At 46.9% G+C, this 16131-nt stretch overlaps 1 protein-coding gene across 3 annotated transcripts in view; it reads right to left on the bottom strand.

Annotated features, from left to right (window-relative positions):
• Window positions 1-253: 253 nt before the first annotated feature.
• LOC116982684 (engulfment and cell motility protein 3-like) overlaps window positions 254-16131 on the bottom strand; it is a 91019-nt gene continuing 75141 nt past the window's right edge. For all 3 annotated transcript variants that reach the window (XM_033036039.1, XM_033036040.1, XM_033036041.1), the window contains 6 exons: window positions 11413-11576; window positions 9527-9639; window positions 6011-6115; window positions 5027-5109; window positions 2770-2850; window positions 254-1584 (listed from right to left, as the gene is read on the bottom strand). In XM_033036039.1, the coding sequence (XP_032891930.1) occupies window positions 1372-1584; window positions 2770-2850; window positions 5027-5109; window positions 6011-6115; window positions 9527-9639; window positions 11413-11576 (759 nt within the window). In that variant the 3' untranslated portion in view covers window positions 254-1371. The remainder of the gene's footprint in view (window positions 1585-2769; window positions 2851-5026; window positions 5110-6010; window positions 6116-9526; window positions 9640-11412; window positions 11577-16131) is intronic.

Here is a 16131-nt window from a genome sequence, read left to right as displayed (position 1 = left end):
TGAAACATCAACTCTGTTTCTCTCTCCACAGATGCTGCCCAGCTTGCTGAATATTTCCAGCATTCTGTTTATATTTCACTCAAAGAATACCTTTCAATTATTCTTCCCTTTTCCATGTGCTTCACTTGCACTATGATGATGAGTTGAGGCTGTTAGTCTGTTGTACTGAATTAGGATTATACTAGGCTGCAAATCTGGGCCACTCAAATCCAGGACACCGATATTATAATATTATATTATTATTAATATTATAATATTATAATCCAGACTGACATACTGCCATTCCATAATAGCATGTGAGGAGGGGGGGGGGGGGATTTCTTCTGTGACCACTGGAAGGGCTCACTGATTGTTAGGCATGGTTTTCTTGCAGAAGTACGTTGTACATACACCTGATTATTGTTCTTTAAATACGCAAAGCAGTTGTACAGGAACAATGATCAGAAGCTTGGACTTGTGCCTGACATCTGCTCCCTGGTCTATGCCCTGGGTTGATTTACGTCAAATGCCAGGTCAGAAATTCAATCCCTGATCAACATTAGCTACTTTAACAAAAGCTAGTTGGGATGCATGGTTTGCTCTTATCCTGGCAACATTCTGTTATCTATCTTAGCCAGAATAGGGCAGAACTAAAATTTGGTTCAAAGCCTGTCAGAAAACAAACTAAACAGCATCACAGAAACCACCATGGTCAACGTCAGCCCTCATCCAACACGGCCTTGCTTCTGAGGCCATGTCCAATTATCAAATTCACAGCTAACTAGCATCTGCCTGGCTGGCTTCGCCATTCCACTGAAGAGAATCAAAAAGTGGCAACAGCAAACTGTTCTGAGTTTCCAACCTTCCCTTCCAACTCTTCTAGCATCTATGGAGTGAGAAATGTGAGGCCAACATTGCGGGTTTGTAATCCTCTTGAGGATGAAAGTTTCCCAGCTGAACATATCCGTTTCTCTCCACAGCTGCCATTAACCGGTGAAGCATTTGCTACATTTCACAATTTTTCTTTACATATAACAATCCATAACATCTTGCTTCACCTCCACCTGCTCCCCCCCCCCCCCCCCCCCCCCCCCCCCCGAGGATTCCCAGTTCTGCTGGCCTGAACCCAGTTTCATTGCAATAGCCTTTGCCAGCTGAGGAGTGACATACTGCCTTTTCTTGCAAGTACCTTTTCCAATATTGCACACAAAAATATTTGAGTCGCTACCTGGGTATAAAATTTATCTGTACATTAACCATATAAAACCCGTGTCAATTCTGCAACCCTCTCTTCCTCTTCTCCCCCCCCCCCCCCCACCCCCCCCCCCTCCCTGCCACCTCTAACAGTGAGGAAGTGCTGACATGTTTGAACGTGAAGCCACTCTGACGCCATCAGTGGTCAGTGAGGCTGAAGTCGTAGCAGAAGTTGTAGTTGCTGGGCACACTGGGGATGGGTGGAGCAACGTCTGGGATGGAGATGTTCTCCAGGTCCAAGAGCCGCAGTTTGATCTCCATGGACAGCAGGATCTCCAGCTCACTCTTGGTCTGCTCGCTGTTCAGCTCCTTGCCCAGGAGGACACTCAAGCCGTCAGTCCACAGCCCGAACTAGTGGAGACAGGGAGAGAAATGGAACAACATTTTAAAGAGAGCAGTCAAAGTGGGAAAAATACGGTCTACTCTGAACAGAATGGCGCTTAATTTGTTAACTAATTGTACGATTTATATACGTCATGGCTTGTTAAGGAGGAGGCTTGTTACGCATTGCACTTTTGATAGATGTTTGAAAGAGTTTTACACACAGCACCTTCCCAGTGTAATTATCCAGTTTTGTTCTAAAACATTGTTGAATCTGCTTCCATCATCGTCCAAGCAGTTGCATTTTAGATCATGGTAACTCACTGCTTAAACTAAATGTTCCCCCTTACTCTCTAGTTCTATGGCCTCTGGTTATGAGTAAACTTGCTTTTTCTCTCAGATACTTTACACAGACAGAACAGTCCAGTCACAGTAGGAGGTGGCATATATTTAGGACTAAGATGCTCTACATTCAGAGGGCTTTAAGGGCCTGTCCCACTTGGCGATTTTTTCGGCGACTGACGGCGTCATATCAGTGTTGAAAATGTTGAAAAATGTCCACGAGAGCCCCTGAGTACCTACGAGCGCCTATTGCCGTAATTCTCCAAGTTCGAATCAGGGGAAACTCGGGAGAACTCTTGAATTAGCTCATACAGTGGGACAGGCCCTTAACTGTTACTATTTTCTCAATGTTCTGGTTTCTCCATTAAATATCCATTTCACAATCTCGGTTCTAAAGAGACAAGCCACAATTTCCCCACATAATCAAAGATCTTCATCCTTGGTGATTTTCCAATTGATCTCCTCTGCAGGATGTTGACCTCTTTCCTTTTGGTAGTCAAAAATAAGTCACGGTTCAGCTTCCATGTTTCAAAATGGAGAAGAAATGTATTTCACCTGAATATTGGGATCTATCTCAAATCTTGCCTGACAGTCCACCCAGAATCATTTTGGAATGGTATAAAAAGATAAAAGTGCTAAATAAACACCAGCTATTGTTGTTGCCTATGTCTTTCCTAACGTTGCTATAATGCTCTTCACTAGTTCTAACCCAGAGCATGTGCTTCACCTTTAATTAATTAAATGTTGCCATCACTTTGCTCTCGAGCATCATCAATTTCATACTCCGAGACTGCAACCTCAGAGACAGAGCAGCTAATCCCATATCCCCTTCTTCCCTAGTATGGGTGACCTTCCACCACAATCAAGACTCACATCATATTTGTTTGGCGCGATGAAGTTCAACGAGTAGTCCTCTGTGTCGTACAGAATGGAGAAGGCTAGATCCAGCACCTCCTGAGAACAAAACACAGCAGAACATAAAATGTTGGGTCAAGAGTAGGCCCACATGACTGTTGGAAACTGCTCAACCATTAATCAGGATTATAGCTGATCGGACTCAGCACCACTTACCTCTACCATCCCCGTATCCCGCAATTCCTTCCACCAGAAATCTATACATTTCTATTTTGATTAAACACGGTGACTGATCCTGCACAGAGAATCCCAAAGCCACAACACTCTGCATGAAGACGTTTCTCTTCCTCTCAGCCTTTCATTTTGAGACCGAGACCCTGTTTTTGGACCCCTCAGTCAGGGGAAACATTCTGCCCATGTTTACCCTCTTGAGCCCTGCACCCAGGATGAGGTGTTCCATACCAGGGCATCGGAGATGTCCTCATTCTTTAGGGAACTGGGGCTCCCCTCATCTATTATAGATGAGGCTCTCACCAGGGGGTCCCCTCTGTCCCGCAGCTCCGCTCTTACTCCCCATCCCCCCACTCGTACCAAGGACAGAGTCCCCCTTGTCCTCACCTTCCAACCCATTAGCTGTCGCATACAACATATAACCCTCCGACATGTTTGCCACCTCAAACGGGTTCCTACCACTAGCCACATCTTCACATCTCCTCCCCTTTCTGCAGAGACCGCTCCCTCCGTAACTGCCTGGTCAATTCGCCCCTTCCTACCCAAACCATCCCCTCCCTGGGTACTTTCCCTTGCAACCGCAAGAAATGCTACACTTGTTGCTTTACCTTCCCCCTCGACTCCATCCAAGGACCCAAGCAGTCTTCAGGTTCCCATTAAGTCTTTCCCCCCCTCACCTTTAAACTCTGTCCACTGGTTCTCGATTCCCCAACTCTGGGCAAGAGACTCTATGCATCTACCCAATCTATTCCTCTCATGATTTTGTACAGCTCTATAAGATCAAGTCTTACTTAAAGTCTCTCTCTTTGACCAAGGTTATAGTCATACATTCTATCATCTACCTATGCAGCTTGATGGCAAATTCTGACCACACAGGGTGTGAGATGTTTTACCACAGCAGAGGTGCAGTATAAATGCAAGTAGTTGTTGAAGCTGTGGCTTCAGGAGGGAGTCACCCAAACTTAGTTCTCTGAAGCGCAGTTTGAGCAATGTGTGGGCTGTGGTGTGAGGCCAGAGGCAGTGAAGCGGATTCCAATTCATTCTGCCGTAACTATGAATGACTTCGAGCTTACAAAAAAAGCTACGAATTAGGAGGATGAATAGGCTGTTGGTCCCTCTTGCTGTTCAATAAGATCATGGGGCTGATCTGATTGTAACCTCAAAGCTGCATTCTGTGTTCTCACAGTAACCTTTCACCCCTATGCCTATCAAAATCGGTCTAAAAAACATTTAAAGACTTTGCATCCATCACCCTTTGAGGAAAAGAACTCCAAAGGCTCATGACCCTCTGAGAGAAAAAAATAATCTAATTTCACTTCAACGTTGTCTTTGTATAGTTTTAGTCAAAGAGCCCCATGTCTAAGGTTTTAAGCAGAATTACATTTCCACTAGCTCTTGATTACCTCACAAGAGGAAACATCCTTCACGTATTCACTCTACTTGGACCCCTCTGGATCTTGTATTTTTCTAACAACTCCCTTCCCACCCTGCTAACCTCCAGGGGATCGAGCCCCGTCTATCCAATCTTCAGTAAGAAGACAATCTACCCACTCTTAAGCTATCTCGTAAACAGTCTCCGATTTGTTTCCATTTACATCCTATCGTAAATAAGGCGACTAATAGTGAATGGTACCCGAAGCATGAACTTACTAATACTTTCCTACTTTTATGTTAACTTTCCCTTGTCATAAAGAATAAGGTCTTATTAGCTGTGGTAGTTGCATGCATTACCTGCACACGTGACTGTGAGGGCTAGTGTAAGGCTGTCAGGGGCAGTGGTGTGGCCAGTTAGTACTGAGATGTAAGACTTGGAGCTGTACGATGGTCAGCTGAGCTCAGCCGTTGCTGGGTACTGGCAGCAGCTACTCCGTGGTTTGACCAGAGGTGGATTAGAAAAGGGGTGGGGGAAACACAAGAGGCAAGGGTTACCTGGAAATGGAGAGTTCAAATGTTCATACCATAGAGTTGGTGATTGACCAGACTACTGCAGGGAGTGGGGGTGGTGGAGGAACATTGTCCTTTAGCCTTGGCTGTCTGGACTCACCCGGTTCTGCTTCAGTGTGCTCTTCTCCTTCATGTGAGGGCAGTCCTTCCCAGTCACCAGAGCTTTAATGTCAGCCACGGGGACTAGAAAAGAGAGGAATGGTAAAAGGGTGTCGCGGGTCAATGTTTACCAAAAAAAAATGAAGGCCTCTGACTAACCCGAGCCCTACGTGGAACATAGACACAAAATGCTGGAGCAACCCAGCGGGTCAAGCAGCATCTCTCATGGAGCTCTGCACCATTGAGTGCACGGGCAGGTCAGGTCAGAGCGTGGAATCAGGCCCTTCAGCCCAACTTGCCCATGCCGACCAACATGCCCCATTTACACTAGATCCACCTGCCTCTGTTTAGTCAGAGGTGAATGGCTATTCGATTGCTTTGGTAAAGCTATCCAATTAATTCCATTCCCCCACAGCCTTGCAAATGTTTTCCCTTCAAGTACGTATCAATTCCCTTTTGAAGGTTACTAGGCAATCTATTTTCAAGCAACATGTTCCAATTCACGATCTGCTATGCAAAACGTTACTTTCCCATTGGAATGTGCAAGTGTAGGGGTTTTATACCACCATGCCCATGAACCTGCTCTGCCTTTCTATAAGGCCGAGGCCGATTGGATCGTAAGCTCAACTCTTGTGTTCTCATCTACCCCTGGTAACCTTCTACCCCTCAATATTAGCTTCTGACAGAAATGTCCAAAGAAACTGCCTCTTTGGCAAACAGTCCCAAAAGCTCAGCGATCCCAAGAAAATATTTTTGCCTCATCTCCATCTTAATTGAGCGACACTTTGTTTCTAACCAGTGTGTGTGTGCCACTTCTGCAATCTCCCCCAAGGACGACTATCCCCCTCAACCACATATGAGCCACTCCACATTGGCCAATCTCAGCTAAACTCCTCACAACTAAATAAGCCCCTTCAGAGGTCAGGGTAAGGCGAGGGGGGGGGGGCGTGTTTTGCTTCTGGGATGTTCCGGGAGCAATACGCACTCTTCTCCTGCAGCCACTCGATGGCTGGGTTCTCCACTCCTTCCTCCACATCTCCATAGTGCAGCACCTTGTGATTGGGCGACAGGCGACAATACCACAGCTTGTCTGCCGGATTAAACAGAAGAGCAAAGTTAGCCCTGGGCCCAGACCTCACTCCAGATCTTGACGTCTGCTGGAGAAATGTTGGCAAATCAACTTCACAAGTTCACGTTCACAAGTTCTAGGAGTAGAATTAGGCCATTCGGCCCATCGAGTCCACTCCGCTATTCAATCACGGCTGATCTCTGCCTCCTAATCCAATTTTCCTGCTTTCTCCCCATAACCCTTGACATCCGTCCCAATCAAGAATTTGTCTATCGCTGCCTTAAAAATATCCACTGACTTGGCCTTCACAGCCCTCTGTGGCAATGTGTTCCAAAGGCCCTCTGACTAAAGAAGTTCCTCCTCACCTCCTTTCTAAAAGAGTGCCCCATGACCTCTGGTCCTAGACTTCCCCCATGTTTAGTTTAGTTTAAAGCTACAACGTGGAAGTAGGCCCTTCGGCCCATCGAATCCGCATTGACCATTGATCCCCACACATTAACACTACCCTACACACACAAGGGACAATTTACACATACACCAAGCCAATTAACCTACATACCTGTACGTCTTTGGCGTGTGGGAGGAAACTGAAAATCTCTGAGAAAACCCACGCGGTCATGGGAAGAGGGTACAAAATCCGTTCAGATATCACCCGTAGTCGGGACTGAACCTGGGTCTCTGGCGCTGCAAGCGCTGTAAGGCAGCAGCTCTACCGCTGCGGCACGGTGGCTGCCTGGTGGAAACATCCTTTCCACATCCACTCCATCTATGCCTTTCATTACTCTGGAAGTTTCAATGAGGTCAACCTTCTAAACTCCAGCGAGTAGAGGCACAGTGCTGTCAAACGCTCATCATATCCTAATCCACTCATTCCTGGAATCATTCTTGTAAACCTCCTCTGGACCCTCTCCAGAGCCAGCACATCCTTACAGGCACCGACTCCCTATCTGACTGTCGCTGAATGTGCCGGCCTCTTTACATTGAATATACAGTGGCTTGTATCCAGTCCCTCGTGCTCATGCACAACGTTATCTGAAAAGCTCCATCTAACCCCTTGGGTCATCTCTAATTCTACCTCCTGCCCTTTTCTAAAAAAAAGATACAGCATGGAAGCAGGCTGTTCAGTCCATCAAATCTAACGCCGACTATTGACCGGCGATTCAGAAGGGACCTTCTTCATCCAGAATGGTGAGTGCGAGGAAAACAGTGGCTGGGGGAGTGGTGGAAACAGAGTCACTGACAGCATTAAAGTGTACAGAACAGCACTTGAATTACCCAGGCAGTGAAGGCTGGGTAATTCGCAGAGTCCTGGAAGATGGGCTTAATATGTTCTGGTTCTATAACTAGAGCACCCAGGGGAAATCCAAGCAATCATAGGGAGAGCGTGTAAACTCCACACAGACAGCACCAGAGGTTAGAATCGCTGCAGCTACAAGGCAGTTCCACTACTGAGGTTAAGCAGGCTGGGACTAGGTTGAGCTGGCTGGGACTCTATTCCTTGGAGCGCAGGAGAAGGAGGGGTGATCTTATTGAGGTGAATAAAATCATGAGAGGAATAGATCGGGTAGACGCACAGTCTCTTGCCCAGAGCAGGGAAATGAAGGGGAAAAGATTTAATAGGAATCTGAGGGCTAACATTTTCACACAATGGGTGGTGGGTGTATGGAATGAGTTGCCAGAGGAGGTAGTTAAGGCAGGAACTAATACAAGGTTTACGAAACAATTAGGCAGGTACAGGGATAGGACAGGTTTGGAGGGATATGGACTAGATACAGGCACGTGGGGCCAGTGTAGATGGGACATGTTGGTCGGTGTGGGCAAGTTGGGCTGAAGGGCCTGTTTCCATACCTTATGATAATGACTTCACAACAAAACCTTCTGCTTCTGCAATGAGTATATTACCACTGAGCCATATAAAACACTCCACTTAATGTTCAATACTTGGGCACCACTGAGCAAACCTTCCAAGCAGAATATATTTGTGAACAATTTCATTATAAATATGAATTATCCAAATACAAATGTTGGTTGATGTGGGCGGAAGGGCCTGTTTCCACGTTGTACGACTCAGAGTCTATAACTCTACTTGCACCACAGTGCCATCCCAAGGCGAACAGATCAAAGTGCCTGGTCCACCTTTCCCCCTGCATAGAGCAGGCTGCTGCAGGCTAGGATCAAAGGCCATAACATACAGCCTGCTTACAACAAGGTTGCCAATTCCAATTACATCCAATCGCATTAGCGCAGAAGGAAAATCAAACTTGCTGCTAATGAGACCCTGCACCTTTGGAAGTGTCCCCCTCGGACTTCCATTTTAATAACATTGATCCCCATTCCACAGCGGCCCCCGTCACTGGGGAGGTTACGGACCAGCATTAGCTGTACTCTAGGAATTCACACTCGGTGATTTCACAGCAATAAACTGCCACCAGCGGAAGCAGGACAGGGCAATAAATCCCCTCCCCCGCCCTCCCCCCCCCCCCCCCCCCCCCCCCCCTGGAGGGGACAACGCACTTCCTCTCTGCAAATGACTCCATCGGTTTTACCTCAAGTCCTCTGCACAAGGCCATCCATCTGACCTTTAACCCCCAAACCATTAACCAGGCAAAATATAAAAGTGCACAGCAGGGCGCATCCTTAAAGCGAAACACTTGCCGTTCAATCATGACCATTAAAAGTCACCGATTCCGATATGCCAGAGTCAAGGGTTTCTACTGCACAGTATCTGTGAGGCACAGAACCACCCGAGTTGCTCAGCACATCGAATAACCTTCATCAACAGTAGGGCATTCCAATTTTTCCCTGTCGCCCACCCCCCGACATTGATAATTCCCTCCCTCCTGCCCAAAAAAACTGTGATCTTTGCTGAGTATAATTCCATACCCTACTCCTTCAGGTACACTGTAATTGTGTGGGAAGGAACACCAAAGATGGACACAATATACTGGAGTAACTCAGCGGGACAGGCAGCATCTCTGGAGTGAAGGAACGGGTGACGTTTGGGGACGAGACCCTTCTTCAGACTTCAGACTGATCAAGGATTTTGACGTGAAGTGTCACCCATTCCTTCTCTCCAGAGATGCTGCCAGTCCCACAGAGTTACTTCTTGCTGATTCCTTCCAATTACGTTTGTGAGCTGGGTGGGTGTTTCCTGTAGTTTCACAATTTCCGTAACCAAAACTAAATTTCCATATCAAATTGATTAAATTGCTTGCATTCAATTTGCCCAGCTAGTGTGGTGGCAAACGTGGCCATATTTCTGGGCCTCTGGATACTCTGATACATGAACCACTCTGGGCTGGGACATGTTACAGTGGGCTGGCCTGACCAGGCCACACTGGAAGATGCGTCAGGTACCGTCGTGCAGCCAGGACCAGGTGAAGGGAGGGGGAGAGCAGAGGGAGGAGCAGTCACGTGTCGGGGAGGGTGTACCTTGGCGCCGGCGGCTGCTGATCTTGCGGAAGAGCGTCCCGTCACACAGGCGATTGAGGCGTTGCTGCTTGATCAGTTCCATCAGCTCTGGTTTCAGTCTCTCCCTCAGCTCCCTGTGCAACAGGAGGCATGGATGTTACATGCACACACACACACAAGAAGGTAAGACACAAAATGCTGGAGTAACTTAGCGAGTCAGGCAGCATTTCAAGAGATGCCAGAGATGCTGCCTGTCCCACTGAGTTACTCCAGGTAAACCAGCACCTGTAGTTCCTTCCTACACATATACACACACACACACACACACACACACACACACACACATTGATACCAGCAGAAATAATCTTCAGGAAGGGGCCCTGCAGCGGACATGCGTGGTCCCAGGCCAGGTTTACCTCTGCGAGCAGTGGACAAGATGAACCTTTTGTAACTTTGTCAACGCCAGAAACCTGGCGACTCTTTGTGTACTGCCTAGGTGAGGTCCGCTGTATGATTGTACCAGATTGTACGCAAAAACAAAGAGAATTTCAGTCTACCTAGGCACATGTGACAAAGTATCATAGAATCATTGAATATTACTGCAATTGCTTTTCAATGATAAGTATTGGATGGGAAGTGGACAGGGAATGGTTAGGGGTTTACAAAGTACGTGGTGCACAACTGGGGCTGCAGCATCAATGTTTTTGCTTGCTCAATGGTCAGAGGGCTGCAGCTACCTGGGCTATTATAAGGACATGAAATTAACAATGGCACCACCTCCCCGACCATGTCTAAATATACATCCAACCAGTGGCAACCCTAGACTACGGACTGGGGATGTAAAGACATGTATTTTTAGCGATCAATTCTCCTTGCATCAATACCTATTCCATAAAGCCCCTTCATTCACAACGCTGAAAGCTCCAGTCACCAAAATCCCTTCCTCCAATTCATTCCCACTGCAGATTCCCACGGACTGCATCCCTTCCTTGTGTACAAAATTCCAATGGGCCAAATTCCTGCCCTTTCACTCCAAGTGTAAAGAATTCCATTGGACTCAAAATTCATTTAATTTTATGCAATTCCAATGAACCAGGACCCTCTTGTTAACTGTTGTTGTTTGAGAGTTTGATGGGGTCGGGCTGGTGTAGAGTTTAAAGGAGTTGAGTGGGAGGACGATTTGGCCCTTCTCGTAGTTCTACCCAACAGCTATGACAACGACATGCTTTGTACAGCACCAGCAGTCTTGCAAATGTTAATGTGAATATCAAGTTTGATAAATGAATTGGGTTATAATGTTCTTGATGAGGATAGAGAGGTGGAGATGGTGAGGGAGGGAATTCCTGAGCTCAGGACTTTGGTTCATCGCTCTTTGCTCCACCATTAAGCAACGACCAGAACTGGAGGAACGCAGGGCTCTCAAAAGGTTATAGGGCTGGAAGAGATTATGGAGATGGTAAAGGACAAAAAGATGAACAGATTGGACGTTGAGGGCAAGACTATGGGTAGTATTGGAAATAAACTGACCATAGGTCAAAAGGACAAAATTAGGATTGAACATTAGAGCTTATTTAGAGCTTAATAGAGCTTTATTTGAAGTCAAATTGATGACATCTTTGTGTATTCCTACACACATTCCAGAAGCAACCACTAGATGGCAGAGAGAGTGATGCTTCTTCTCCACGACCAAGGATCAGTAATTCAGTACAATTTTTAAAATAAAAAACAAATGTAATTGAGGGACCCAGCAAAGTAAGGAAGTGGCTGGTTCACCTCAACTTTGGTGGAGTGACGAGGTCCCCACCATCTGTGGATAGAGGTTAGTAGGTACATTCAAACGTCTCTAGTCCTTGCCCGCCACATTTCCACTTCACACTACGTTCAACAAGGCCTTGTGAAACTCTTACAGGACTGGTGGTGCCAAGGTCTCCTCCTGGTGCATCCTCTCGGTCTGCCGCAGTTTGAGGATCTCACTGTAGTTCAGGGCATTCACCTTGTTGCGAAAGAGCTCGAGGGAGGTAGGCTTGGTGGCCAGTGTCCGTGTGATCTGCTCCCGTACCACCTGCATGACCTAGAACACATTGCACAGGGTGATGTTATACAGGTGTCTCACGGTCCCCTGATCTGGGGGTTCACTGCTCCACACAATGGCAAGGGGCGGCGGTGCTGGAAGAGGGCCAGCCTTCAGATCAGGCAACTGAGTCATCCTATCACAACCCGAGAGCAGTGCTGAACTACTATCTACCTCTTTGATGACCCTCGGACTATCCTTGATCCGACTTTGCTGGCTTTACCTTGCACTAAATGGATCGACTGTAATCATGTATTGTCTTTCTGCTGACTGTTTAGCACGCAACAAAAGCTTTTCACTGTACCCGAGTACACGTGACAATAAACAAATGTGTAGTTATCATTCCGCATGCTGAGATACTGTGCAAAGAAGGGAGGGGAGTTCTTCCTGGTTCTTTCAGCAGTAGTTAAACAAACAAATCAAAATATAAGCCAGGACGTGCCTGGCAAGGCTGTCATATATAATTTAAACAATTCTTTAACATATAATCTAAATTATATTTTCCCTACCTAATCATAAATTATACAATTTACAATATTGCATTGCCTACATTGACTCTGCCTTGTATGAACTTACAAGCAGTTATAAGGGTGGCATGCTGGCGCAGCGGTAGAGTTGCTGCCTTTCAGCGCCAGAGAACCAGGTTCAATCCTGACTATGGGTGCTGTCCGTACATTGTTTGCACATTCTCCCCCGTGACCTGCGTGGGTTTTCTCCGGGATCTCCAGTTTCCTCCCACACTCCAAAGGCGTACAGGTTTGTCAGTTAATTGATTGGTATAATTGTAAATTGAGCCAGTGTGTGTGGGGTAGTGTTAATGGATGGGGATCGCTGGTCATGCAGACTCAGTGGGCCGAAGGGCCTGTTCCGTGCTATATCCCTAAACTAAATTAAGCTAAAAACACTCTCAATGTTTACTTTAGTTCAACATGGTTTCAATATTTCATTTCTAAACGTTGCATCTTGCTAGGTTTGATGGGTTATAACCTAAGACCCAGTGCAGCAGTGCCAATGGAAGTGGCGGCACAGCTGCTGCCTGGCAGCTCCAGTGACCTCCGTTCATTCCTGACCTTCAGCGCTATCTGAGTGGAGTCAGCATCTTCTCCGTGACTATACAAGTTTCCTCCGCTTGCTCTGGTAAACCCAACAACATGTGTGGCAGTAAGTTGATGGACCACTAGAGTGTAGGCGAGTGGTAGAATCAGGGGGAGTTGACAGTTTTGGTCTCCTAATCTGAGGAAATACATTCTTGCCATAGAGGGAGTACAGAGAAGGTTCACCAGACTGATTCCTGGGATGGCAGGACTTTCATATGAAGAAAGACTGGATAGACTCGGCTTGTACACGCTAGAATTTAGAAGATTGAGGGGGGATCTTATAGAAACTTACAAAATTCTTAAGGGGTTGGACAGGCTAGATGCAGGAAGATTATTCCCGATGTTGGGGAAGTCCAGAATTAGGGGTCACAGTTTAAGGATAAGGGGGAAGTCTTTTAGGACCGAGATGAGAAAAACATTTTTTACACAGAGTGTGGTGAATCTGTGAAATTCTCTGCCACAGAAGATAGTTGAGGCCAGTTCATTGGCTATATTTAAGAGGGAGTTAGATGTGGCCCTTGTGGCTAAAGGGATCAGGGGGTATGGAGAGAAGGCAGGGATGGGATACTGAGTTGGATGATCAGCCATGATCATATCGAATGGCGGTGCAGGCTTGAAGGGCCGAATGGCCTACTCCTGCAACTATTTTCTATGTTTCTATGAACGGTTGGGAGAATTAAACGCGATTAGCATAGAATTAGTGTAGAGGGGTGCTTGCTGGTCAGCACGAACTGGTTGGCTGAAGAGCCTGTTTCATTCTTGTATCACTGTGATCTGCTGTAAATCCCGCACTGTGGCATTTCACTATGGAACCTCCGCAATGGCTGCATCCCTGGGAATGGACTCCCACACCTTGGAAGCATTCCCTTATGCCCCTGTCCCACTTAGGAAACCTGAACGGAAACCTCTGGAGACTTTGCGCCCCACCCAAGGTTTACGTGCGGTTCCCGGAGGTTTTTGTCACTCTCCCTAATGGTCGAAAGTGGTTCCCGCTTCTTCTATGTTCCGGCGATTATTTCAAAAAATTCAAAACCGGCCGCGACTAAAAATAGGTTGCCGTTTTTAAAATCGGTAATTTTTTAGTCGAAGCCGGTTGCGATGCCAGTTGAAGGTGGTTGCCAGAGGTTGCAGGTAGTGGAAGACCTTACCTTCCACTACCTGCAACCTCCGGCAACCACCTTCAACTAGCATCGCATTAGTGAGATGGTTTGCAGAATTCCCCCACCCACCTTTGTTAACAAACCACCTCTCAGTTTTATGTCTCCATTAGATAACCACTCACTTTTCTAGAGATGATAGACCACCCTTTCATTCAAATACACTGATATTTATTCACTAATATATCAGTAATTACCTCTCAATCATTTTTTTTTAAAGGAAAAGACTTCATGGTTGAGATGACAACTGGCATGTGTACTATTGTCTGGCTTCTGAATAGGTTGCTTCCCGGTATATCATTACCCCCCCCCCACCTCTCTTTAGCCTATCATTTATTGCAGGCTGCTGTGTTTAAGAAGGAACTGCAGATGCTGGAAAATCAAAGGTACACAAAAATGCTGGAGAAACTCAGCGGGTGCAGCAGCATCTATGGAGTCTGAAGAAGGGTTTCGGCCCGAAACGTTGCCCATTTCCTTCGCTCCATAGATGCTGCTGCACCCGCTGAGTTTCTCCAGCACTTTTGTGTACCATTTATTGCAGGCTGTTAGTTGTTTTCTGTCGAACCAGCTGCCAATGTTTCTCCCCTTCAACTGAAATTGTTGGCAACGTGCTAATGCTTATCCAAACATTCAATTAACATTAGTGTCAGGAATCGGCCCCTTTCCAAACCAGTTATCTCCTCGCAAAGCCCCAAAGCCAAATCGCTCACATTTCCCACCATCTGGGCTATTTATTTGTTTGTGATCTGCACCCTCCCCCACCACCTCCGGGGAGGAAAGAAAAACCTCACTAAAATAAAACCCAGGCACGGTGAGACGGTGCCTCACATCTGTGCAAATGCTGGTGAACTACAGCCGTGGCACGCGGTTGGGTTACGACTGGAGATAGATAGAGGAATGCACTCAACTGATGTACCACAGAAGGCGCATCAGAAGGAAACATCTCTCAGCCCAAGGTAGACGCAAAATGCTGGAGTAACTCAGTGAGACAGGCACAACTCTGGAGAGAAGGAATGGATGACATTTCGGGTCGAGACCCTTCATTTCTTTCTCCTTCTTCACCAATGAGAGAAGGAAAACAGAAGGCTTCAGGGGTGGCACAGTGGCGCAGCGGTAGAGTTGCTGCCTTACAGCGCCAGAGACCCGGGCTCGGCCCTGACTACGGGTGCTGACCATACCGAGTTTGTACGTTCTCCCCGTGACCGCGTGGGTTTTCACCAAGTGCTCCGGTTTCCTCCCACACTCCAAAGACACGCAGGTTTGCAGGTTAATTGGCTTCTGTAAATTGTCCCTGATGTGTAGGATAGAACCAGTGTACTGTATGTGTGATTGTTGGTCAACATTGACTCAGTGGGTCTGTTTCTACATTGTATCTCTAAAGTAAACTAAGAGAGTGGGCTGTAACATGACAATAAACTCACTTGAACTTGAACTTGAACTTGTTTGCCCCTCATGCTGGCTCTACCACTAAGTGCCACTTTCCTGCACTGACCAAATCGCTTGAATCCTTTAATATGTAGAAATCTATCGACCCGTCTTGAATATAGTGATTGAGTCCCCCACAGCCCTCCTGGGTAGAGGTACAGATTTCACACCCTCTGGCCTAGTCTCATCTCTTTCCTACCTTGGAGTGATTCAAGGTCCCTCAAGAGCATCAAGCGGTTGAACAGACCTCAGTGGAGGGGGGCTTCTGCTTGCAGTGAGATTGGGGGTGAGCAATGCCTCAAGAGGGGAGCAATTGTCAGGTACGAGTTCAGGCCTAGGGCTCGAGTGGGTTGTCACTGAATGGAGGCGAAGGAAGTCCACCACCATCCCATACGCAACACAGTCCCCAGCAGGTAATCCCCCTGACTGCTCGGAATAGACTCAGAGTTACATAGCACACCAACAGGTCATTCGGCCTAATTCATCCATGCAGACCAAGATGCCTTTCTGAGCTCGTCCAATTTCCCTATATTTGGCTCCTATATTTCTTGACCATTCCCATCTATTTACCAACTCGTGTTACTCCCACCACCCTCAGTGAAAAATCTGTCCCTCAGCCCCCTTTCGAAATCTTTCCTCTCTCACTTTAAACCTCTGCCCTATCCTGAGAAAAATCCTGTGTCTGTCCACCTTATCTACATCTCCTATGATTTAATACACCTCCAGCAGGCTGGAAGAGGTTGGACCCCCGGGAAATGTGCAGCGGGATTTCCCAATGGGTCTTCCCAGCGAATCAGACCTTGGATCAGAATCTAGAACAAGATGAGGCCGGGAGCAAGAGTGAGATGCAAACTATCGTTAGGGACCCGAAGATCT

Source organism: Amblyraja radiata, chromosome 17 (genome assembly GCF_010909765.2).
Source record: "Amblyraja radiata isolate CabotCenter1 chromosome 17, sAmbRad1.1.pri, whole genome shotgun sequence".
NCBI lineage: Eukaryota > Metazoa > Chordata > Chondrichthyes > Rajiformes > Rajidae > Amblyraja > Amblyraja radiata.
The sequence above is the reverse complement of the archived record's forward strand: the minus strand, read 5'-3'. Positions and strand labels throughout refer to the sequence as shown.